The sequence below is a fragment of the Ursus arctos genome, unplaced genomic scaffold, assembly GCF_023065955.2.
Source record: "Ursus arctos isolate Adak ecotype North America unplaced genomic scaffold, UrsArc2.0 scaffold_1, whole genome shotgun sequence".
Lineage (NCBI taxonomy): Eukaryota > Metazoa > Chordata > Mammalia > Carnivora > Ursidae > Ursus > Ursus arctos.
Window position 1 is genome coordinate 48,989,419 of NW_026622763.1, and position 22,309 is coordinate 49,011,727.

The 22,309-nt window shown below is 38.7% G+C and overlaps 1 protein-coding gene and 1 pseudogene across 4 annotated transcripts in view; both read right to left on the reverse strand.

Annotated features, from left to right (window-relative positions):
• ABCB11 (ATP binding cassette subfamily B member 11) overlaps positions 1-22,309 on the reverse strand; it is a 78,296-nt gene that overhangs the window by 50,323 nt on the left and 5,664 nt on the right. For 2 of the 4 annotated variants that reach the window (XM_044381499.3, XM_044381501.3), the window contains exons 2-9: positions 20,592-20,694; positions 18,529-18,550; positions 16,038-16,089; positions 14,792-15,030; positions 6,977-7,064; positions 5,712-5,845; positions 3,861-4,032; positions 666-790 (exon numbers count right to left, since the gene is read on the reverse strand). In XM_044381499.3, the coding sequence (XP_044237434.3) occupies positions 666-790; positions 3,861-4,032; positions 5,712-5,845; positions 6,977-7,064; positions 14,792-15,030; positions 16,038-16,089; positions 18,529-18,550; positions 20,592-20,667 (908 nt within the window). In that variant the 5' untranslated portion in view covers positions 20,668-20,694. Of the gene's footprint in view, positions 1-665; positions 791-3,860; positions 4,033-5,711; positions 5,846-6,976; positions 7,065-14,791; positions 15,059-16,037; positions 16,090-18,528; positions 18,551-20,591; positions 20,695-22,309 lie in introns of all 4 variants that reach the window. The other 2 variants (XM_044381500.3, XM_057318406.1) reach the window with 2 other exon arrangements.
• On the reverse strand, positions 19,324-20,583 carry LOC113250807 (ATP synthase membrane subunit K, mitochondrial-like; annotated as a pseudogene).

Here is a 22,309-nt window from a genome sequence, read left to right on the forward strand (position 1 = left end):
AATAATTAGAGATTGTAAATTCTATTCTCTTTTTTATTTGGTAACAATTGAGAATGACATAAGAGTTGAATTAAATTGGTGGCTATTTTATAAAATCATACCTGGCACATGGTAAGCACTTCATAAATACTAGATAAGAGGAAGAATAAACAAAATCAAATTCTTGACAACTGTGTTGTTTGAATCATTTAGGTTTTTTATTCTCATTAAGAATTAATCTCCTAGAGATGGTCTGTAATATACCCAATGCTAAATTTTGTTTGATTAAGTGGAAATTTTATCAGACTTTATAAAGACCATGTGTAGCTGCATAAAAGATACTGAATAAAAAATGTGTTGAACTGCATTTGAGATCATGCAGCAAACAGCGTCACGGACCAGGGAGTATAACGTGCGTACATACACGTCCCCGGAGTGAAATAAATCCCTACCCCAAGATAGCATTCTAAAAATCTCCACTACAACGTTTTCAAAACACACAGCTAAAGGCTTGGGGTCCTTGGAGTGCTTTGCCCAGCTAATTACTCTCAGTTACCTCTTGAACAAAAGCTCTCAGGGTGAACAGACCAAGGCAAATCTGCCACTTTGTACAAAATAGGAAAGATTCCGGGTAATACGCCAAATGACGAAATTCAGGAAAGTGGCAGACATTTCAATAAACCGACCTTTCCACCTCTTTTTTCTCACCACCAAAAGCAGCCACTGTTCGCACAGACGAAAGGACTTCATCAGCCACCGACCCTGCTTTGGCATAGGCCTTCAATTCATAGTCAGTAAACTTGGACACACTCTAAAATCCAGAAGAAGAAAACAAAACGTGAAGACCAGGGAATTATGTAAGTCAGCCCGTCATTCCATGGTTCATTTAGCAGAGTAAGTATGTGGTGTGGTTTCATACAAGACTAGATTCTCACCATAAAGGTGTTCACCGAGGAAAGAATCTGGCCCAAGTTTGACCCGTGTTAAGCCCCATCCATGAATGTTTGGTTGTTAGCATATCGAAATGACTTCATTAGAAGTCAACCTCAAAAACCTTCTCACAGAGTAAGTCCCAGATAGGGCATCCTGTGAAACCACAGTGTTTCACTCATTATATTAATGCAGTTTTCAAATGAAACCATGTCACATTTCATTGCTATCGACCACAGGCCCTTTGCCCAATTTACAGACAAACACCAGAGACAGACACTGGAGGTTAGTCAGAGTATATAGTTGGGAGAGAGGTCCTGACAATACAGAGGCTCGTGATGCTGTAGAGGTAATTGCACAGGAGAAAGCTCCAGATAAATATTACACCATTTGACTCAACTGGAGGGGCTCAACTAGCTTTGCTCTTTACAAAAGGAACTAAAAAGACATTGCGTTTAATATTTAACAAGTTACTTTTTCTAAAATTGGACTCGGATTGAGTTGTAATTAGAATTAATCACCAAAGGAATCCCTGGCACAGATGAAGGTAGCAGAATGAACACAAGCAAATATGGTAGAAGATAACTAACTCAGAAATCTAAAATACATAAGTACCCAGACTAAAGGAGTTTATCTTCCAAGTTTTTCCAAACTTTTAGCAGCAGAACTCTTCTCAAACAAAATCTTAAATGGAATTCTAAGATACAAAACAAGTAAATGTAGTATTTTGTTACAACATATTTATGTCACAAGTCCACACTTCACAAGAGTTGTGAATTGAAAAGGCAACAATAGGGGCGCCTGGGGCTCAGTCGCTGGGCATCTGCCTTCGGCTCAGAGCCTGATCCCAGGTCCCTGGGATCGATCGAGCCCGGGATCGATCGAGCCCTGTATCGGACTCCCTGCTCCACTGGGAGCCTGCTCCTTCCTCTCCCACTCCCCCTGCTTGTGTTCCCTCTCTCGCTGGCTGTCTCTCTCTCTCTGTCAAATAAATAAATAAAATCTTAAAAAAAAAAAAAAGAAAGAAAAGGCAACAATAGGGAAAGCAGGACTGTTTTCATCAACATGAAAATCTGAATTTAGGTGTTACGAATGACATTACAGTTTTTACCACAATCCTCTTCTAATTTATTTCTAAATTATGTATTAAGGAAATTAAGTAGTTGTGAATATTAATAGCTTTTTTGTAATTTAATGCACATTAAATAATCTTGGGACACTTCTGTTAAATTGATAAAGGAGTTTAAAGATGTAAATTGGAAAACATTTAACGATTGCTCATATTTCTCATGGTATATATAAAAGTCAGACACAGGCATATAAAGCCCACAATAACATGTAACAGGTTATATATTGCCCCTCCTACTTCTTTTTTTTTTTCTTTTGGTCCTGCTTCTGAATTGGGCCTAGTGAAGTTACTTGTATCATTTTACACAAACATGCACAGACTTGAATTCAAGAAGAAACCAGTGCAAAGCTACAACATTCCAAATCGGTGACGCAATTACAAAAACTTGAAATACGGGCACTGAGATAGGAAGAGAAACTATGCTCTAAGCCTGTTAAAATCAAGTTACCCAGCCTACATGTCCACCATGTTGAAATGTTACATAAGACCCATCTGAGTACGAATATTAATTAATCACAGGTTTGAGGAAAGAGAGTAAGTGTATTTAGGGGAAAAAAGCTGAATCAAATGTTTGCAGAATCCCCAAAGATGCCCCGTGGATGGTTAGGCTTCCCTGGAGTGAAGCTAGAAAGTGTTTGGGAGGAAAGACTGTCATAAAGCTTGCACATTATGGTGGATTGGAAAAAATAAAAGCAAATATCTCTTTAGCAATTAATTCTGTGCCGATGCCATGCTAAGTGCATAACATGGATTATGCCTTCAGTCATCACAATGACCTTATCTTCAAGACAGGAAGCTAAAGTTTTGACATGCTAAATATGCCTTTCTTAAGCCAGATGCTAGAATCAGGGGGTGACCAGTTGAGAGGAGTGAGCTCTTTGCCACTGTCACTCTGTACCACCACCTGGGAAATGTTAGAGTAATATAGCCAGTGGATTGTGAAGAATATTTTGCTAGAAAATATTATGGAGATTGGTTTCCTGTTGCTCAATGATGTGAGCGTATGCAGCTTTTCACCTGAATTCTATTCTCATTTACAACGAATTATGAGTGTGCCTGATCCCATGAGCTGCTATCTGAGGTGGCTGCTCTCAAAGTATGATGTAAGAATTTATTAATCCTTGGGAGTGTTTTCTGATGGGGATGACCCAATATTCCTACTCCTACACTTTTTCTTGGCCTGCACGTCTGGGAAATGGAAATACCGCTCGGAATGGGTCAGGTGACCTCTTTCTGAAACTGATCAGACGGCACGGAGAACACAGCTGTGAATGTGGAAATCTCCTTTATGTGTTTGTTCCTGATCTGGGTACATTTGTTGGGCCTTTTTGAAGAAAACATCTGAGTTTGGGAGACCATGGGAAGCAATAGGCATATGAGAAAGTGCATGGGGATTTGGAGTCAGACTCCCTTGTATTTGAATCCAGTTTTGTCACTCGCTACCTGTGCAGTCCCAGACAAGTCTCTTTACCTCTCTGAACCTCCATTTCTTATGTTTAAAATGGCATTAATACTCTATAAGATTGCTGTAAAGATTAGAGCTAATACATATGAAGTTTGTAATAGTGTCTGGCAAAATAGTGTATGCTCAACAAAGGTAGTTGTTATTATTATTAATACAATAATATTTATGTTATTAGAATACCATCAATCCCTGGATTGATGGATTGTTATTTGATACCGAGGAATAATCAAACAAAATAAACCAGAACAGTGATAAATAATGTTGACTAAACGTACACAGGAAAAAGGAGTCAAGTTTCACACTTCTGGCTGTTTCTCAGTGCAGATGTCTTGGAGAGAAGTGGGAAGACACTCTTACCAGACCAATGATGGCTGCTCCAATCCCGATGAGAGGGCTTACAGAGATAATGACCAAGGTCAGTTTCCAACCCTGGTAAAATCCCAACAGGAACCCACAGATGCTCGTGGTCATGCGCTGAATGAAAATGGCCATTTGGTCAGCAATGGCATCATTGACTTTGTTAATATCGCTAGAAACAAGAGAGGCTTTAATCACTAAAACTGAATTTGGCCAATTCAAATGTGTTTTTGAGAAATCCCAGCCTTTCCCTTCTACTGCCGTCTCTGTACCCCATTGCCTGGGGGAAACATAATAGACTTTTGCATTTGAAGAAACTTACTATAGCCTCTCCCTCCCTCACAGCCAAGTAAGTTTGTCCTCAACCCACTTTCCCAACTGGTGTCCATTCAATGTGGACAAAGACTTTTTTTTCGGAAACCATCTTATTTGTCTCTTTCTTTCTTATAGTTTATGTTCTTGGTCTGTCCTGAGGAGCCCTTCTTTCCTTCTTCATACCTGCTAAATCCTTTCAACCTCAAGGTGCAACCCACGCACCACCTAATTCATAAAAACCCTTGAGGAAAAAGTAATAACTTCCTATGTGTGTTTGCATAGCAATGTAATGAATCTGTGTATGTGTGTGTACGTGTATGTAATTATTGCATTCTGCTTATAGGCAGGATAGAATAGTGGTTAAGATCACAGACTCTGGAGCCAGACTCTGAATTTGAACACAAGCTTTTCCTAGGCAAATTACTTAACCTTTCTGTGCCTTAGCTTCCTCATCTGTAAAATGGGGATAATGACAGAACTTACCTCGATGGGTTGTAATGAGGATTGGTTAATATATGTCAAGTATCTAGAACAGTGCCTAGAGTACAGTAAGCTATCAGTATGTCAGCTTTGATTATTTATTTGCTTGCACCTTTTATCCCTCCTACTAGGCTGTAAGTTCCCTGAGATCAGGAATTGTGTGGTTTATCTTTATGGCTTGCATACGGTAAGTCTTCTAGAATACTGTTTGAATATAAATACATTAAACTCATATTCCTAGGAACATTCTCATAATCTCTTGTTTAGATGGAGCAAACAGGGCTTAGGACTGAATAGCAAAAAAAGGACCTAAGATATTACCCAGGGATTTGACAATTGTATTCTAGTAAGGTTTAAGGATCTGTTCAAGGTCACAGTAAGGAAGGGGCAGAATGAGTGCTAGAATCAAGTATCCCAACATTCAGTCTTTGCTCTACACCATACTACACACTCTCTCATGGGACCTCATGAGACCCCAAAGTTCAATTCAATAGGGTTCAATTGCTTCTAATTACTCAGGGCTCATTCAGAATACCTGGAGGAGGAGGGGAAGGGGGCTATCAATGACCCCAAATGGTCTTTAGGTATAAACTGGATTTAAAACCAGTTGTTTAGTTTGAATCTTTCTCAGACTATTTTGGATTTTGTTGGTCTTTGTTTTCATGTGCAGAAATGGTCTCAACAGACAAGGCAAGATAATTCATCCTAATTACATTGTTTTTCCCTGTACACACATGCAGTGACATCCCTCAGTCTCTCTTTCGGAGGCCATATAGCCTTACTTCTTTTAACTCTCTTCTGTAATATTTCATTTCCAACATTTTAATCTAGGGCCTACAAACAAAATCGTAGTATCCTGGCTTTCAATTGTTAATGACCATATCGGATAAAGCGTTACCTATGAAAAAACCATGCTACCTGTAAAATCCCAACTTAAGAGATAAAATGCATCCAAAATAACTGAAAACGTGTTTCTAATTGTTATTTAATTTGGAAACAAGGGTTCTATGATCAAAAACGCACACATAACATTAAAACCTCCTACCAGCCACTTACTCAGAAAATCTTGTATTCAGCTCTCCCACGGAATTGCAGTCGAACCATCCTATTTCCATTCGCATTACTTTCCTAAAGGAAATTTTTCTCATTTTCTGTATCTGACGAGCTGCAGCAATCACCCAAAAGCATATCTGAAAATGGAGCAAGGAATGTTTGGCACTGTGATGTTAAAAATATTCGTTCATTCCTTCTCTTTTCAGAAGAAAATACTTTCAACATAAGCCTTGAGGAAGAGAGGAAAGTGCTTCACAGATTGCCGAGTCATGGGAAGGGCGGTGTGAGCTCACGCAGCTGCTGCTGAAAGCAGGGTGAGGGGAACGGCTGTGGCCAGGGAAGCCGGAAGGTTTGGGTGTGAATTCGGCTTTGCCACTTGTAGATCTAACCTTACCAAGCTTCACTTTCCTCATGCGTAAAGGAAGGCTCACAGCACGAAAGGGAAATTCTTGCTCTTATATCCCTATTTTTGCATGGCCCTTCCGAGTGTATTTTTTCCTCCTGAGAGGCCTGCCAACAAGCATGAATGCATAGTTTTCAGACTGTTGGACAATAATTTTCAGAGAAAGGAAGACAAAAATTATGACATTGGCAGGGAATCTACTGATAGCTGTCCCCAACCAAGCAAAGTCAGGCTGTCATTAAAACCCTCAGTACCAGAATAGGGGAAATGGATTCATTTCTCTTTACAATGAACACGGACTTCCTGGAATTCTTGAATGAATGGGGGTTGAGGGGATTCATTATTTTTTCTACAGAAGAAGGTAAAAGATGAAATATTTTTCTTCTTTAATAACGGTTAAGTAATTCCAGGCCCTTCCATGGTTTAAATCCAGACTACACTCTAGATTCAGTCCACGGAATTGGGGTTGGAACACAGATTGGTGAGATTTTTAGCAATGAAAGAGAAAAAGAAAGTAAAGTTCACTTTCCTCCAATTCCTCACGTCTGGCTTTCTCTGGGGTGCCCACACCCCCTTTACAAACACACCCACAACTGCCTATTTTTGAGTTTAGAAGATGAAATAGAGGGGGTGGGGGAGGACAGGGCATTGGAATTCAGTCTAGTCTCTCTAGACAACTGTCTGTATTTTCCTCCCCGTCGGAGAAGAATCCTTCCCCATTCTCTCGCCCCCTCCCACCTCCAAATAAAACTGTAGTCCTTCGGGCTTCTGAACAACTTAAAAGTAAAAGAGTGAACTTTGCATTTCATTGTAATGTCTCTGAGCCCAGATGTGGATCCATAAATAAAATGGAGGCGCCACTCACTTGAATATATCCTGTGATAAGTACTACCAAAGCGATTCCAGCATAGTAACTGGCAAATTTGATCATTTCACTTTCAATGTCCAGCAACCTTCAAAAGAGGGGAGGGAAATGTTAAGATTCAGAAGTAGGGTCAAGCTTACCAAAGATTACATTTGTGGGTACAGAGGAAGATAAAATATGAAATTCGGGTGAGGCATCTTATCGACGCAGAATTATCATCAGTCCAGCCAAATCTCCACCTAGACCCCATGGTACCAATCCCAGCAAAGATGCCTACCCCTTCATTTTATTTTATTTTTATTTTTTTAAGGTTTTATTTATTTATTTGAGAGAGAGAGAGAGCATGAGTGGGGGGAAGGGCAGAGAGAGGAAGAAGCAGTCTCCCTGCTGAGCAGGGAGCCTAATGTGGGGTTAGATTCCAGGACCCCGGGATCGTAACCAGAGCCAAAGGCAGACACTTAACTGACTGAGCCACCCAGGTGCCCCTAACACCTTCATTTTTACAGGCAAAAATGACTCACTGGCAGTTGGAAGCCAGGGGCAGTAGATGGCAGCCCAGTGCTCTGACAAGGCCCTTCACTCATGCTGGTTATGCAGTGATGGAGAAATCGCTGTTGGGGAGAGGTTTTAAAAAGCCAGACTGGGGTCTGTGAAGACACTGGTAGAGAGATGTGTGCTATAAATCTGGAGGCTTTACTGTGACCTCCTCCAGGAATCGGAGCCAGCTGTTCAACTTTTCCATCTCAAAGTAACACTGAAAAATGTGTGTGTCATCATCCCAAGGAAGGAGAAAAACACTTTATCAGCCCAGTCCTTCTGCTGACTGTGGTCCAGGGGGTTTCACTCTCTGGGACAATTTCTAAGGTGAGAATGTGGGGCATAGCAAGAAAGCTCGATGGTTTTTTCAGCACAACTACCACACTGTGGCACAGGCCTTGGGGGATTGGCAGGGCTAGGGAGGGGAGGCACAGATTAGTCTGAAATTGCTTTCAGGAAATAAAGAATTTTGCACTTAGAAAATGAACATATGGGTTAGTAACAGTTCTGACCCTTGAGGATGCTTTAAATGATAGCGAGTCTATTTCTTTAGGAAACCGGAAAGCAGCGTCTTCAGCAGAGATACTCTCATCCTAAGTGCTCTCTGCTTCCTGTCAGGCCTTCCTTCTGTGACCCAAGCTTGAAATGTTCTCTCCCTCTACCAAACTTGGACCAAGTGTTGAAGTATAATTTCTTTAATTCAAAACAAACTATTATTCCATGCCAGATTTTATTGACATCTTGCACTATTATTCAATATCTTCATTGAATATATTTATACCGAATAGATTTATGTTTGTTTGGCTAGATTGCAAACCACTTGAGGGCAAGGGCTTAATTTAAGCTGCTTGCTCACGCTGCCCAAAGCCTTGTACAGTACCTTACACAGAGCAGACAGGATACCTCAATAAATGTTTCTTTATTTGGCTTTGACTTTTAAAATACTTATAAGGAAGGGAAATAATTGCCTCGGTCAATCGCTCTTTGGAGGGAGAGTCTCCAAAACAGCTAATATGTCTGTTCACCACATTCCTGGTCTTTTATGATGGTTTAAGAGAACCCCAAGAAAGAACAAGACATAGAAAACTTACAAATAAGTATCCACAATCAGAGGTTCTCACAAAAGTTAAGGATCTCTGTGTAGGATGCATAATGAAGAAAAAGACTTCTAATGTGTAAATGAGGCCATACTCTTAGTTTTCTGTGAAATTTTTCATTGTGAAAGAAACTTGGGTGTCCAGAAACAGAGAACTAGGAGTATTTGTCAAAAAGTTTTACTTAGGTTTCCTGTGGTGCATTCCTCCTGAACGCGCTCTAAGCAGAGGCGATAAAATGGCTGCCATGAAAGACGCAGCTGCCAGTTATAAACAGACCTACTCAGATTGAAAGTACTGACCACTGACACAGCTCCAGAATTTACTGGGGCAAACTTCAGGAGAATTATATCACTGCTGAGTAGTGTGGATAAGGACATGTGTAGTTTATGATTCTGTTCACTCCTGAGGCACCCCAGAGATGAACGGTTAACTCATTTTTGGGGATAAGAAGTTATTAGGGTTTTAGAAACTACTTGAGAATATTTCTCGAACAACAGGGCAAACCCATCAGAAAAACTGATAGGAAGAAAAGAGCAGCCTGGCTTGGCTCCTTTGACTGCACATCAAATTTTTTATCATCTGGTGAAAAATTTTCTTGTAGTTATAAAATCCTAGAAAGGATTCTTTAAAGCGTGCGGGTGATTTGTCTCACCAAATGGGCGCCTTTCTTTTTAAGAGCAAAATTGACACGCATCTACTTGGCTAAATTAAGATTCCCCTGGCTCATTTGCTGGAAAGAGAAGAGGGCAGAAAGATGACAATTAGAGGGGAAAGGTAAGATATATTTTACAAATTATTAAGATATGTGGATTCTTATCTTGCTTTTTATGAAAAATAAATGCACCATAAAATCAAAGTGCCTTGTTTCCAGTCTTAGGGAGAAAATATTCAATCTTCTGCTTTTAAGTATGATGTTAACCATAGGACTTTTTTGTAGATGTCCTTTTTTAAGTTTAGGAAATTTCTTTCCGGGGGTGCCTGGGTGGCTCAGTTGTTAAGCGTCTGCCTTTGGCTCAGGGCGTGATCCCAGCGTTCTGGGATCGAGCCCCACATCAGGCTCCTCCGCTGGGAGCCTGCTTCTTCCTCTCCCACTCCCCCTGCTTGTGTTCCCTCTCTCGCTGGCTGTCTCTATCTCTGTCAAATAAATAAATAAAATCTTTAAAAAAAAATTTTTTTTCCGTTCCTAATTTTTTTAAGAGTTTTTATTATGGATGGATATTGAAATTTTATTTTATTTATTTATTTTTTTAAGATTTTATTTATTTATTTGATAGAGACAGCCATCTACTTGGTCATGGTGTATTTCATTGATTTCCTGTATTTGTTTGTTTTATCTTTATTTTATCCTCTCATACGTTTTCTGTGGACTTACTTTGCTATTTTTCTAGGTTCTTGAGTTGGAAGCTTAGATGTTTAATTTGAGATGTTTCCTCTTTTGTAATGTATACGTTTAGTGCTATAAATTTTCCTCTCAGCCTTGTTTGAGCTGTGTCCTACAGATTTTTACATTTTCTGTTTTCCTTTTCATTTACTTCAATTTTTAAAACTTTTCCTTTTGAGAGTTCATTTTTGACCTATGGATTATTTAGAAGTTTATTGTCTGATTCCCAAGAATTTGGGGGGGAGGGTTCCATCATCTCTCTGTTATTGATTTCTACTTTGATTAACTTCCTTTAGCCATTCTTTTAGCTAAGTCACCTGGCAATAAATTCTCTTCATTTCCGTCATCTGAAAATGTCTTGGTTTTCTCTTCCATGGTGGTGGTGATGAAGGTCCTGACTCTCTGATCCTACCCAAGCAGGTAGGGAGAGAGCTTTCTCATTAGAGTGGGGTGATTCCGGCCTCCACATAGTCTTCACTGACACCACAGGAGTTGGGTAGGGGAGGGACACCACAGGGGCTCACTGATACCTGGCAAAGAGGGAAGTCTAGGACCCAACTCAACCTTTGCTGGCATGGGTAAGAGTAAGGTTATGTGTGTTCTGTTTTGTTCTGTGGTGTTGGCTTGAATAGAATAGTTATTGTCTGAAATTCTTCTTTCAGGCTGCCTCTTTGTGGTCTATTATCTAGAGAGAGCAGAATTTTATTGGGTCTTTTGTGGTTTGTGCTTATTGGTATTTCTAGGTTGCAGCTTTCCCAACACCCAATCTAGTACATGTGAGGTCTAAAGAAAACCCAAGGAACTCACAACCATGTCATTATTTGGGGCCTGAGATCTCTAACTTTCTCTTATCCACTTTTTTAGACTCTTAGGTAGGTTGTTTTTATAAGTAATGGATTAAATAATCCAATCAAAAGACAGAGGTTGTCAGACTGGATAAATTAAAAAAAAAAAAAGCTCCAACTGTCAGCTGTCTACAGGAGACATATCTTAGAAGCAAAAATATGAACAAGTTGAAAGTAATACGGAGGATGCGTGGGTGGCTCAGATGGTTAAGCATCTGCCTTCCACTTAGGTCATGAGATCCAGGTCCTGGGATCAAGTCCCGCGGCGGGCTCCCTGCTCAGCAGGGAGTCTGCTTCTCCCTCTGCCTCTCCTCCCCACTCATGCTCACTCTCTCTCTCACAAAAATAAATAAATAAAATCTTTAAAAAAAAAAAGAAAGTAGTATGGAAAAAAGATGTGTCATGGCAAAGAGCAACCATAACAAACCAGGAGTGGCTGTACTAATATAAAACAAAATAAACTTTTAAAAATTTTTACTAGAAATAAATAGCATTTTGTAATGATAGAAGGGTCAATCTTTCGAGATCATAGCAATTTTAAACATATATACATCTAAAAACAGAGCCCCCAAACACATGAAGCAAAGTGTGACAGATTCAAGGGTAAAAATAGACGGTTCAATAATAATTGAGATTGCAACTCCATATTTTCAGTATTGGATAGAACAACTAGGAATCGAAGGCCTGAATAACACCATAAACGAATTAGACCTAACAGACATCTTTTGAACATCCTATCCAATAATAGCAAAACACATATTCCCCTCAAGTGCACATGAACACTCTCCAGGATGGACACATGCCAGGCTGTCCTAATTCATGCTACAACATGATGAACCTGGAAAACATTATGTTAAGTTAAAGAAGCCAGTCACAAAGGACCATATATTGTGGGATTCCATTTGTATGAAATGTCCAGAATAGGCAAATCTGCAGAGCCAGAAAGTAGATTAGTGGTTGTCTAGGGCTGAGGGGGGAATGGGGAATTGGAGAGTGATAGCTAAGGGGTATGGGGTTTCTTCTTGTAGTAATAAAAATGTTCTAAAATTGATCATAGTGATGGGTGCACAACTCCGTGAGATACTAAAAACCATTGAATTGTACACCATAAGTTGGTAAATTTCATGGTATGTGAATTGTGTCTCAATAAAGCTGTTTTAAAAAGTGTATTGTTTTATAGTGTCTAACTTCAACATAGTGCTTGAATGCATACGCTAACTGTACGTTGAGAAGAAAACAGACCGAAATCCAAGAGAAAAAACAGGCTGATTTCTACTTTGATGCATTCACATGTGGGGGAAATGAGGAATCAAACTTTTCAATGGCCACAGTAGTCAGCCTCTAAAGAGCCTCTAATCATTCTTGTCTCCTGGTATTCACACTGTTGTATAGTCCCTTCCCAGACTGTACCAGGGTTGGTTGTGTGACCAATAGAAAATGGCAGAAATTATGGTATGTCACTTCCACAATTAAATCACAAGACTTTGTGGCTTCCATTTGAATTTTTACACTTCAGTTGGATAAAAGAAAATAAAAAGAAGTTGCACTGTGGTATTTGGACTCTTTGGACTTCCCCTTCAGTCATCTTTCATTCTTTTGCCTTATTATTTGACTACTCAGAGCAAACGAATTCTGATAAACTAATCCGGAGGCTTGACGTTCTATAATACTTTTCAGCATTATGCACTGAGACCCGTTTGGAAGTCTTTGCCTAAAAATTCCATCCAATGGATTACAACTGATGTATAGAAACCAACCAGTGAAATGGAAGAGAAAAACCAGCTCCTACCATTACACATGCATGCTTACATGCTTATGTTGATAAAATCATGGAATAGCCTTGTCCAAGACTAATATACCTATTATAATAGGTGGAGAAATTGTTTTAATGACATACTTTTTCCAAGGAAAAAAAATTGCAAAAGAGCTGAGTAATTCTGGAGGCTTGTTAACTACTTACAGGTAGGAAAATGTCCACTCCCTTCTCTTCTGTCTCACCCAAGTCCATTGTCACAGTGATCTTAATTACATAAAAGCTAAACAAACATTTACCCAGAAGTACAACAGTAGTCATATCAGAGACCATAATAATTCACAATTAAAGTACTTAACTCATCAAAGGAGTTCCTGGTAAAGAAAAGGTCTGAGAAAGATGTGGTCCACACAATTCCAGATACCCATATGAAATTTTATAAAAGGACTAATATCCATTTACATGCTCTGTATCATTTGAATTCAGCAAAAGCCAATGAGCTTCTGAAAGCTCCTATTTGCTTTTTATTATCTGCTCACCTTCAAGTATATTATCTAGTAAGAATAAATAGTGAGTAATGGGTAGCCACAGTAAATTCTTTTCTATTGGATGTTATTGATACAGATGTTAATGGTAGAGTCATTCTTTAAATCATCTAATAAATATTTATGAGCACTCGTTATCATGGATATGTCTCAAGTTTTGGCCCCTCTAACATTTATTACCAAATTTTAAGGCATAACAGGCTGTACCTTCAGGAATTTTCCCTAGAAAATTTTGCCTTCATAAATGTTATTAATGATTTGGGTCAATTTACATCATACATAAGTCTGAATGCATTTTTTTCCAAAGGGGGAAGTAATTAACATTACATTTTGTAGTTGAACTACTCTGTAAGAAGCAATTCATTTTTGTCCTCCAACATAAAAGAAAGATTGAAAAGACTGTCACTGACAACAGTAACTCTTTTATACAAACTGTTCAGAATCTTACTTCCAAATTTAGAAAAGAAATATATATATATTTAGACATTAGGATATTTATTTCTAATGAGTAGGCCTATTATTTTTTAAAGGGTAATTCAGCATATTATATATTGTCCTGTATTTTCCTGTCAAGTTCTAACCAGCTGTAACTACATATTTATTTGAATGGTCTTTGATTTAATGATGATTTTACTGACTAGACCTAAATGCCATGAAGGTAAGGACCATGATTCAAGAGAACCATTGTTATCCTTGAGGTTTACACAAGTTCCCGGTATGTAGTTGCTGTTCAAAAACTTTTGGTTAAATGAGTGAATGAATGAAAGACCCTAACTGTAGATAATATTATGGAACACTATCAGTGGTTTAGGAGGATTTGTTCAAAATCTAAATGAAATACGTAGAAAGATTTTTAAATGAAGGTGAAAAATATAAATTTGCCTAGGGGAGCTATTCCAAGCATCTTTCCAGTCAGGATGTGCCCTGCCCTTGGCTCTTGAACCTGAGTGTGTGGGTTCGTACATGCAAATGAGTTTGTTCTGGCCCTGAGGCAGTGTGAGGCCGACTGTAAAGTTCGTGCTGTGACGGTGAGTCAGCACCGTGAACACTACCGACTCACTGATTACAAGGCAGCCTGCTGGGCTTATCACGAAATGAATAGTAGCCCAGTGGGTTCTGGCTAATACTGCAGGGCTCCTTTCTGTTTATGGTGCCACACCACTCTTCCATAGAAGCTCAACTACTGAGACCAGCGGCCCGACTCCAAGTGCTGTAGCCCACTAATGAATTTCCCATTCTAGAAAGAAGGCTGAAGATCAAGTGGACCATTAGCCACAGCCATAGGAGCTAAGAAACAGAACGGAGTTAAGGAAGTAAAAGAAGTCTTCCATGTAAGACACGAGATATGACAAAGACTCAAGTAAAATCCATGGCTTACCTTCCTAGTATACCGGTAGTGTTCATCCTCAAGCCTATAGTCTACCAAGTGCTTACATTTGGGTGACACATTTAATGGGCAATTTCCAATTCTGTTTTTTTGTTAGGATTTAAAAACCTGGTAAGATAGGAAGAACCTCAGGGCAGAGTAATTTGTAGAAATATGGGTTAATATCTGTGTTGGATATCACTCCAGTTCAGCTAATAAAATCCCATTTACACATTTTGAATTACAATTTAATATACAAGCAAAACAAGTAAAAAAAAAATAGCAGCCTACCCACACTGCGTTCCATTTGTCACATTCTGGTTAAGGGAGCTGTTGATCCATACAATAGTGTTGTTTACACATGCTTTTCCAGGGATCTTGAGTTCTTGTATTTCAGTGTCGTAGTCAATAAAAACATCTGTCATTGTGCCAAAAATGAGCAGCACGCCTGGATGGGATAGTCCATGGAGAAACGCACATAAACTTCCCACAAACATCAGCCAAATGTCAGTCGTTGAAGAAAATCGAAACTTGAAAAACAAAGGATTCAGAGATCATCTATGGGTGAAAAGCAGGAGAAGTACGAGGACTATTTAATTTTAGTTACTAGGCTCTGATAAATAGCATTCGGCACCAAATTTTATGGGAATCATCTTAATTGAACAGTAGAGTTTTCACTAATTATATCAAAGTAAGTGGTATATCAATTATCTAAAACACTAGACTCTTACATTGTTTATGTTATTTCTTTCCTAGTCTCTGAATTCATTCTCTTTACCTCGAGAACTGACTTCAGTTCTTAGCCAACGATTCACAGTTTCAGTGGGAAGTGGTCACTGGCATTGATGCCGTTGCCGTGTAGAAATACTGTGTGAAGCATTCAACAAGAGCATAAATTGTATCCCAGAACGGATTTTGACAAACAAGAGTGCCTATTAGTGCCTAGAAATGCCTCTACCTTGTGAAAATTTGGGGAAAACACAACACTATGGAATTTCCAAAGATATATCATAAGGATAAATATACATGATATGATTACTGTGTTGATTTTCCTTACGAAAATAATTATGGGCTTAGTGATTATTTTCCAAGACCCTTTTCTGATCTACCACGTAGGATTTATGTGTTTAATATTATTTTGTTTATTTATTTGCTTATTTTTTAATTTAGAGGCAGGGGGAGAGAGAGAGAGAATAGAGAGGAATAGAGGGAGAGAGAGAATCTTAAGCAGGCTCCACACCCAGCATGGAGCCCAACACAGGGCTCGATCTCACAACCCTGAGATCACAATCTGAGCTGAAATCAAGAGTTGGATTCTTAACCGACTGAGACACCAGGTGCCCCAGGATTTATGTGTTTAATTACCAACATATTTCTAATTGCCATTTAGCATGTTATTACATAGACAAAGTTTATGACTGAAAAAGTGAACACTGTACTTAAACACCTGCCAGTGACTTAAGATTTAACACTCCCTCCATGATCTGAACAATTCACAGTTAAAAATTTATGTCAAAAAACAGCACAGTTTTATTACCAATTGAAAGAAGCCAACTTGACTGCTGTCACCTTTCTTCTCATCTTGTAACCTGAGGAGAAAAACATATGGATTTATAGACCATCCTTTCCAAAACAAAGAGAAATTCTCCCTAGGTAATGATTTTATGAGTCATCCTCTAGCAAGAAATAAATTCCCTACTGACTGAAAAATTCTTGCCAAACCTGGCATCCTAAAAACAAGCTCTTGTTTTTCAGATTTACGTCTTCCAGAGATTTCAGTATAGCTATATCTCATGTTCAGCAGAGATCCAGGGAAGTTTTTGGAGAGGTATTGAAAGAAACTAAAAAGTGCTCTGTACTCCCAGTTATACTAACATAAAACTATTGGACCTCAGCCCTGACCCTCAACCTGTTTCTATTTACATTTCCTTGTAATATAAGTTAAGGTGGTTGGATTAGCTGATTTAAAGCTTCCTTCTAGCCCTTAAAAATTTTACAACTACATTAAATAATATTGATATGATGAAAAAGTTTTAAAAACTCCCATACTTCCCATAAAATTGTATTTCCTTAGTATTTCTTACTCATATCATTACTCATAAAATTGTATCTAACCCACCTTTGACCTTCTCAACTCCAGGGATCTCTACTTCACCTGAGTCATCCATTCATGGATACACCCTGGACATTTCTTTCGCCAGAAACTACTCTACTCCATTGGCATTCTGGGACTGCCTACGCATTCTGTTTTGCCACTTCCTCCTTCTACACCTATTTGTCATCTCAGTTGAGATCTGTAGTCCCTTAAATCCTCATTAGTTTACAATTGTTAAGACCCCATCAAGATGGTGCTTCCTTACCCATGCATCCCAGATCCCACACCAGTCACTGGACTACATTCTTACTTAGCATCATCCTTAATCTCTTTCCCCACCTCCATCTTTGGAAACTGCATCTCTGCATCCATGCAGCTGTTTGCCCCTCTCCTCCTGAAGCCAGGCTGTGGGGCCTGCTGGAGACAACCTCTCCACCATGTGAACTGATGCCAACACACGCCATGCCTGCCGTCTGCTGCCCTAAGCTTCCCCTCCAGCTCAGAGAAGAATCCCAAGTCCTTGCTGAGATGCCCAAGGCCCTCCATGGTCTGGCCAATTGGCTCTCTGACCTCGTCTCTTCCTACTGCACTCCAGTTCTCAGCACACGAGTCACTTGGCCTCTTTGCTGACCTTTGTTCATATCAAATTTATTCTCACTTCTGACCATTTGCACTTGCTGTTTCCTCTCACCAGAAGGCTCTTTCTTCAGATACCTGCACGGCCAACCCCTCATCTCCTTCAGACTTCCTCTCATAAGACAGCTTCTTAATGGGACCTTCCCTGGCCAAAGCCTTTCGAATGTCAACTTTCTTCCCACAGCATTCCACATCTCCATTCCATGTTTGTTTGTTTTTTTCTCAGAAAGAAAGTGATAGATTTTTCCTAGCTACCATGCTATATATTCTATTTATTTATGGTGCTTATTATGTCACCCTCACTAAAATGTAAACTCCTCAAGGACAGATATTTTGGTCCATTTTGTTCTTTTCTGTATCCTAAGCACTTGTAATAGTGTCTGATACCTGGTAGGCACTTAATTAATATTTGTGAAATGAATGAAAGAATGAATGAATGAGTATGGCCTCCAGTCTTAGCTCAATCTACAGCACTGTACTTTATCTGTCCAGATTATTCCATGTCCCTCCACAGCTTTCTCAAGCTTTCGCCATGTTCTTCTCATTGTACATTACTATATATATCAGAAGACAGATTCACCTCCTCTAAAAACTGAAGAATTCACTCAACCTTCCTGTTCATTCTCTCATTGCCATTCACCTACACCTACACCCATTTTCATCTTTTTTCTACCCAGTGAGAAAAGTGTGGTTCTTCTAGGCCCAGCTGACCCTAGCACTCCTAGTCTAAAACTAATGTTACCATATCCAACATCCCTTTCTACTGCAAATTACTTAGAATTTCCTATATAACTTCAACATCTGCCTTTCTATCGCCTCTTTTTCAGGAACTTGCCTGGTGCCTGCCTTCTGTCTTCTAAGTCAGACTCTGTCTAATCCTATTCTTATACCAATGTATGATTGACTGACATTTTTTATACGAGAATTTAAACTCTTAAACTAAAGAGAAATATCTAATAATTAAATTTTAGGCTTCTACTACTTGTCTGTGGGAAGAATTTGAGGTTTAGGGATCTCCCCTGTGCTCATAAAATCATTCCTCTGCCCATTTAGGTTAGAAATTCTGTGGTGTTGCTGGATACAGAGGGGAGATTTGGACCTAACACAGAAGGAATATTTCAAAAGGTTTTTGAAATCAAATTACAGCAATGTTTTAGAGAGAAAAGGAATGGATTACTTATGCCATTTTATAGGAAGTACAATATGCATGAAAATATTATCTCTGCTTTGTGCCTTTGAAAGGAATATTAGGAAGTTATTCTAGAAAAGATGATGTATTGTTGAAATAGTCACTTACCTTGAATTCTTATCATTGTTATCTGTCAGGATAAAAACAATGCACAAAGCAGTTAATGATAATGACACAACAACACAGTCATTAACAATTTTGCTCCAGGCAAACATTCCCATAAATTAGCTTTATTCGTGGAACATTGCAAAATGACTATTTGCCTTTTTCTCCTGTTTTTCATTCTCTCTCTCTCTCTCATATTACACAAGAAGACACCCTGTCAGGTTCAGAATTGTTGTCTTGACTACATTTTTTGATATTTTTACAGGATATGAGATATTTGTATTTTCTGAATGTCAACTGGAGACCAACATTTTTAAATTAGCTGAAGAAAATCTAATTTTATGAGCTACCAAGTAAAATGAATATTTATTGTTTGGTTCCTTGGAAACATCAGAATTTATCTGTTTAAAATTTAGGCTACAAATTAACTAGACAATAAGATGATGTTGACACTCCCATGCCAGGAGAAGCCATAGGATTAAGCTGGCTATGATTTTCCCCAGTCTAGGTCAGAGCAAATAGAGGGTAGGAAGTGAAAGTGGAGGTGCAGGGCCATGGGTGTAGGGAAGCAACAAGGAAAGGAATTTCAGGGTGCTAATGTCAACCACCGCCATGGGACAGCATATCCTGATTCCCTGGCATTTTAATTAATTTGATTTAAGTAAGAGTAAAGAGGCATTATAGTATAGATAGAGATTAACATCTTGGATTTAGGAATCAGAACCGGATTAGGATGATAGCTCCATCAATTATTGGTCATGTAAACTTTGCCAGGTTTTATTTTTTTTTAATAATAACTTTTTATTATGTTATGTTAGTCACCATATAGTACATCCCAAGTTTTTGATGCAGTGTTCCATGATTCATTATTTGCGTATAACACCCAGTACACCATGCAATATGTGCCCTCCTTAATACCCATCACCGGCTTATTCAAGTCTCATTTTCTTCTTCTGTAAGTTGTAAAACCATAAGATTTGTTTAAAAAACGAAAAATTACAGGGCACCTGGGTGACTCAATCGGTTAAGCGTCCGACTCTTGGTTTTGGCTCAGCTCATAATTTCAGTGTCCTGAGATGAAGCCCCCTCATTTGGTCTCCCCCTCAGCAATCAGCGGGGAGTCTGCTTCCCCTATGCTTTCCCTCTGCCTCGCCCTCCGCCCCTCCCTCTGCTCAGGCACTCTCTCTCTCTCTCTCTCCCTCAAATAAGTAAATAAATCTTTTAAAAAATAACAACAATGATAATAATAATAATTGCTTGGAATCATTTGTGCTCCCTAGACGTTAGGTACTAATGTTGTGGGTCCTCTTTCCCATTATCTCATTCTGGCCAGCATAATCTTGGTAGTTTCTCACTAAATAATTACTACTATAATCAATTATAACAATAGATGGATAAAGGCAATAATAATAAACAATGCTGGAACAACCCTACTCTACTAGGAAAGAGATATTTATGGATGTGATACTTTATTCACCCACACTTTGTGCATTTTTCCCCCAGGTTCTTAATTTATTGTACAGATCGAGTATCACATAATGAGCTGACATTAGCTTCTCCAGGCATGGGAACTTAACAGGTGAGGTACAGTTTAAAATCCCTTTATGCTGCTTTCACAGCTGGTGCTTTTTTAGACCTTAACTTGAACTTTAAGACCAAGTATAAGTCTAAGGCATCAAAGCAATGCCTCCATATGTGGCCAGGACACAATTCATTCTACCTGTGAGAGTATAAGGGTTGAAATATGTTTTGATATCAGCGAAATGGAATTGGGCATCAATTTCTGGACCTGCCATGATTTCAGTCTTGCAAAATGTATAAATTCTGTTGGCTGTGTCCTTCCGTGTATGCAGCCAGCCCGCATTCACCCACACTTCATGCGTTTTCAAACATTCCATTACATGGATTCTGGAGAGAACAATCCATTTGTGGGTAAGAAATACATCCAGTAATGGTTCTCCATATTATTGTTGGTCTTCCTCTGCCCCTTGGAAGTTCACTAGCTTGTCCACTTTTGCTCCAACCTCTTTTTGTATAAGAGACAGTAAGAGAAAAAGGCCACTTACAGAATCTGTCTGACTCAAAACCATAATTGTCCTCTCCAAATTTCTTTACACTGCGAAGAATTACTGAGTCAGACATGGTGATTGCAATCTGCAGGCAATAACCCTATAAAATAAAATAATCATTGTTGCAATTATTTCTTTTCTCCTCTTTGAACAAACTAGTCAAATGAAAGAACAGTTTGGTACAAGAAATAACTTTCACTAACAATTTCAATCCTCACTAAAGAGCAGATTTCTTAGTCAGTAACTTCACGAAAGAGTCTAATTATTAGGAAAGATAAAGCCAAACCATTGATAATGCCTTTCTCTAGTTGATGAATGGATACTTTTTATTTATTTGTCCTTTCTGCTCATCTATCCTTCCTTCCTTCCTTCCACGAGTACAAATAAAAACCACTAGAGCTATACAACCAACTGGTGACATTCCCGGGTCAGTGTCTGGAACGCCAACACCTGACACTGGTGGGTAGCCTGCAGTGCTCCTTTGTAAATGCAACTCCTAGATCGAGGATATGGTGAGCCCAGTGTGGACTAGGGGAAGAGCTACCCACTCATTTTATAAAACAAGTAGAACCTTAACATCAAAAAAAACAAGAATGTTATAATAAAAAAATAGAATTATAATTACTTTTTGAAAATAGATTTAAAATTGTTAAATACATTAAGTATAATTCAACAGTTCATGAACAAAATATAATGAGCAATGTTGATCCCAGGAATGCAATGATTGTTTAATGAAAAATTTTGATCATTTTGATAGATGCAGAAAAAGTATTCAATAAAAATCAATATCCATTACTGATTTCTAAAATCCCATACAGTTAGAGAAATAATTATCTGCAACTTCAATGAATAGATTTTGGGTAATGATCAGCAATGAATACTGAAACCATTAACTGAAATACCGGCAAAGATTTAATATCTAGGGCGCCTGAGTGGCTCAGTCGTTAAGCGTCTGCCTTTAGCTCAGGTCATGATCTTGGGGTCCTGGGATGGAGCCCCGTGTTGGGCTCCCTACTCAGCAGGGAGTCTACTTCTCCCCTCCTTGTCCCTCTGCCCCTGCTCATGCTCTCTCTCTCTTTTTCTTTCCTTCTCTTTCTCTCTCAAATAAATAAAATATTTTTAAAAAAAGAAATTAAAAATACAGCTATCATATGATCCAGCAATCCCACTTCTGAGTATATACCCAAAGGAAATTAAAATAGGATATGGAAGAGATAGCTGCACTCCTGTGTTTATTGCAGCATAATTCACGATAGCCAAGATACAGAAACAACCTAAGCGCCCATCAACGGATGAATGGATAAAAAAGATGTGGCATATATATATGTAGATATACACACATATATAGAATATATAAAAAATTATATATGTGTGTATATATATACACACATACATACACACATATATACAATGGAATATTATTCAGCCATAAGAAAGAAGGAAATCCTGCCATTTGTGACAGCATGGATGGATCTTGAGGGCATTACGTTTAATGAGATAAGCCAGACAGAGAAAGACAAATATTATATGATATCCCCTATATGTGGGATCTAAAAAAGCTAAACTCATAGAAACAGTAGCATGGTGGTTATCAGAGGGTGAGGAGTGGAGGAATTGGGGAGATGTTAAAGGGCACACACTTGCAACTAGAAGATGAGTAAGTTCTGGAGATCTAATGCACAGCATAGCGATTATAGTCAACAATACCGTATTGA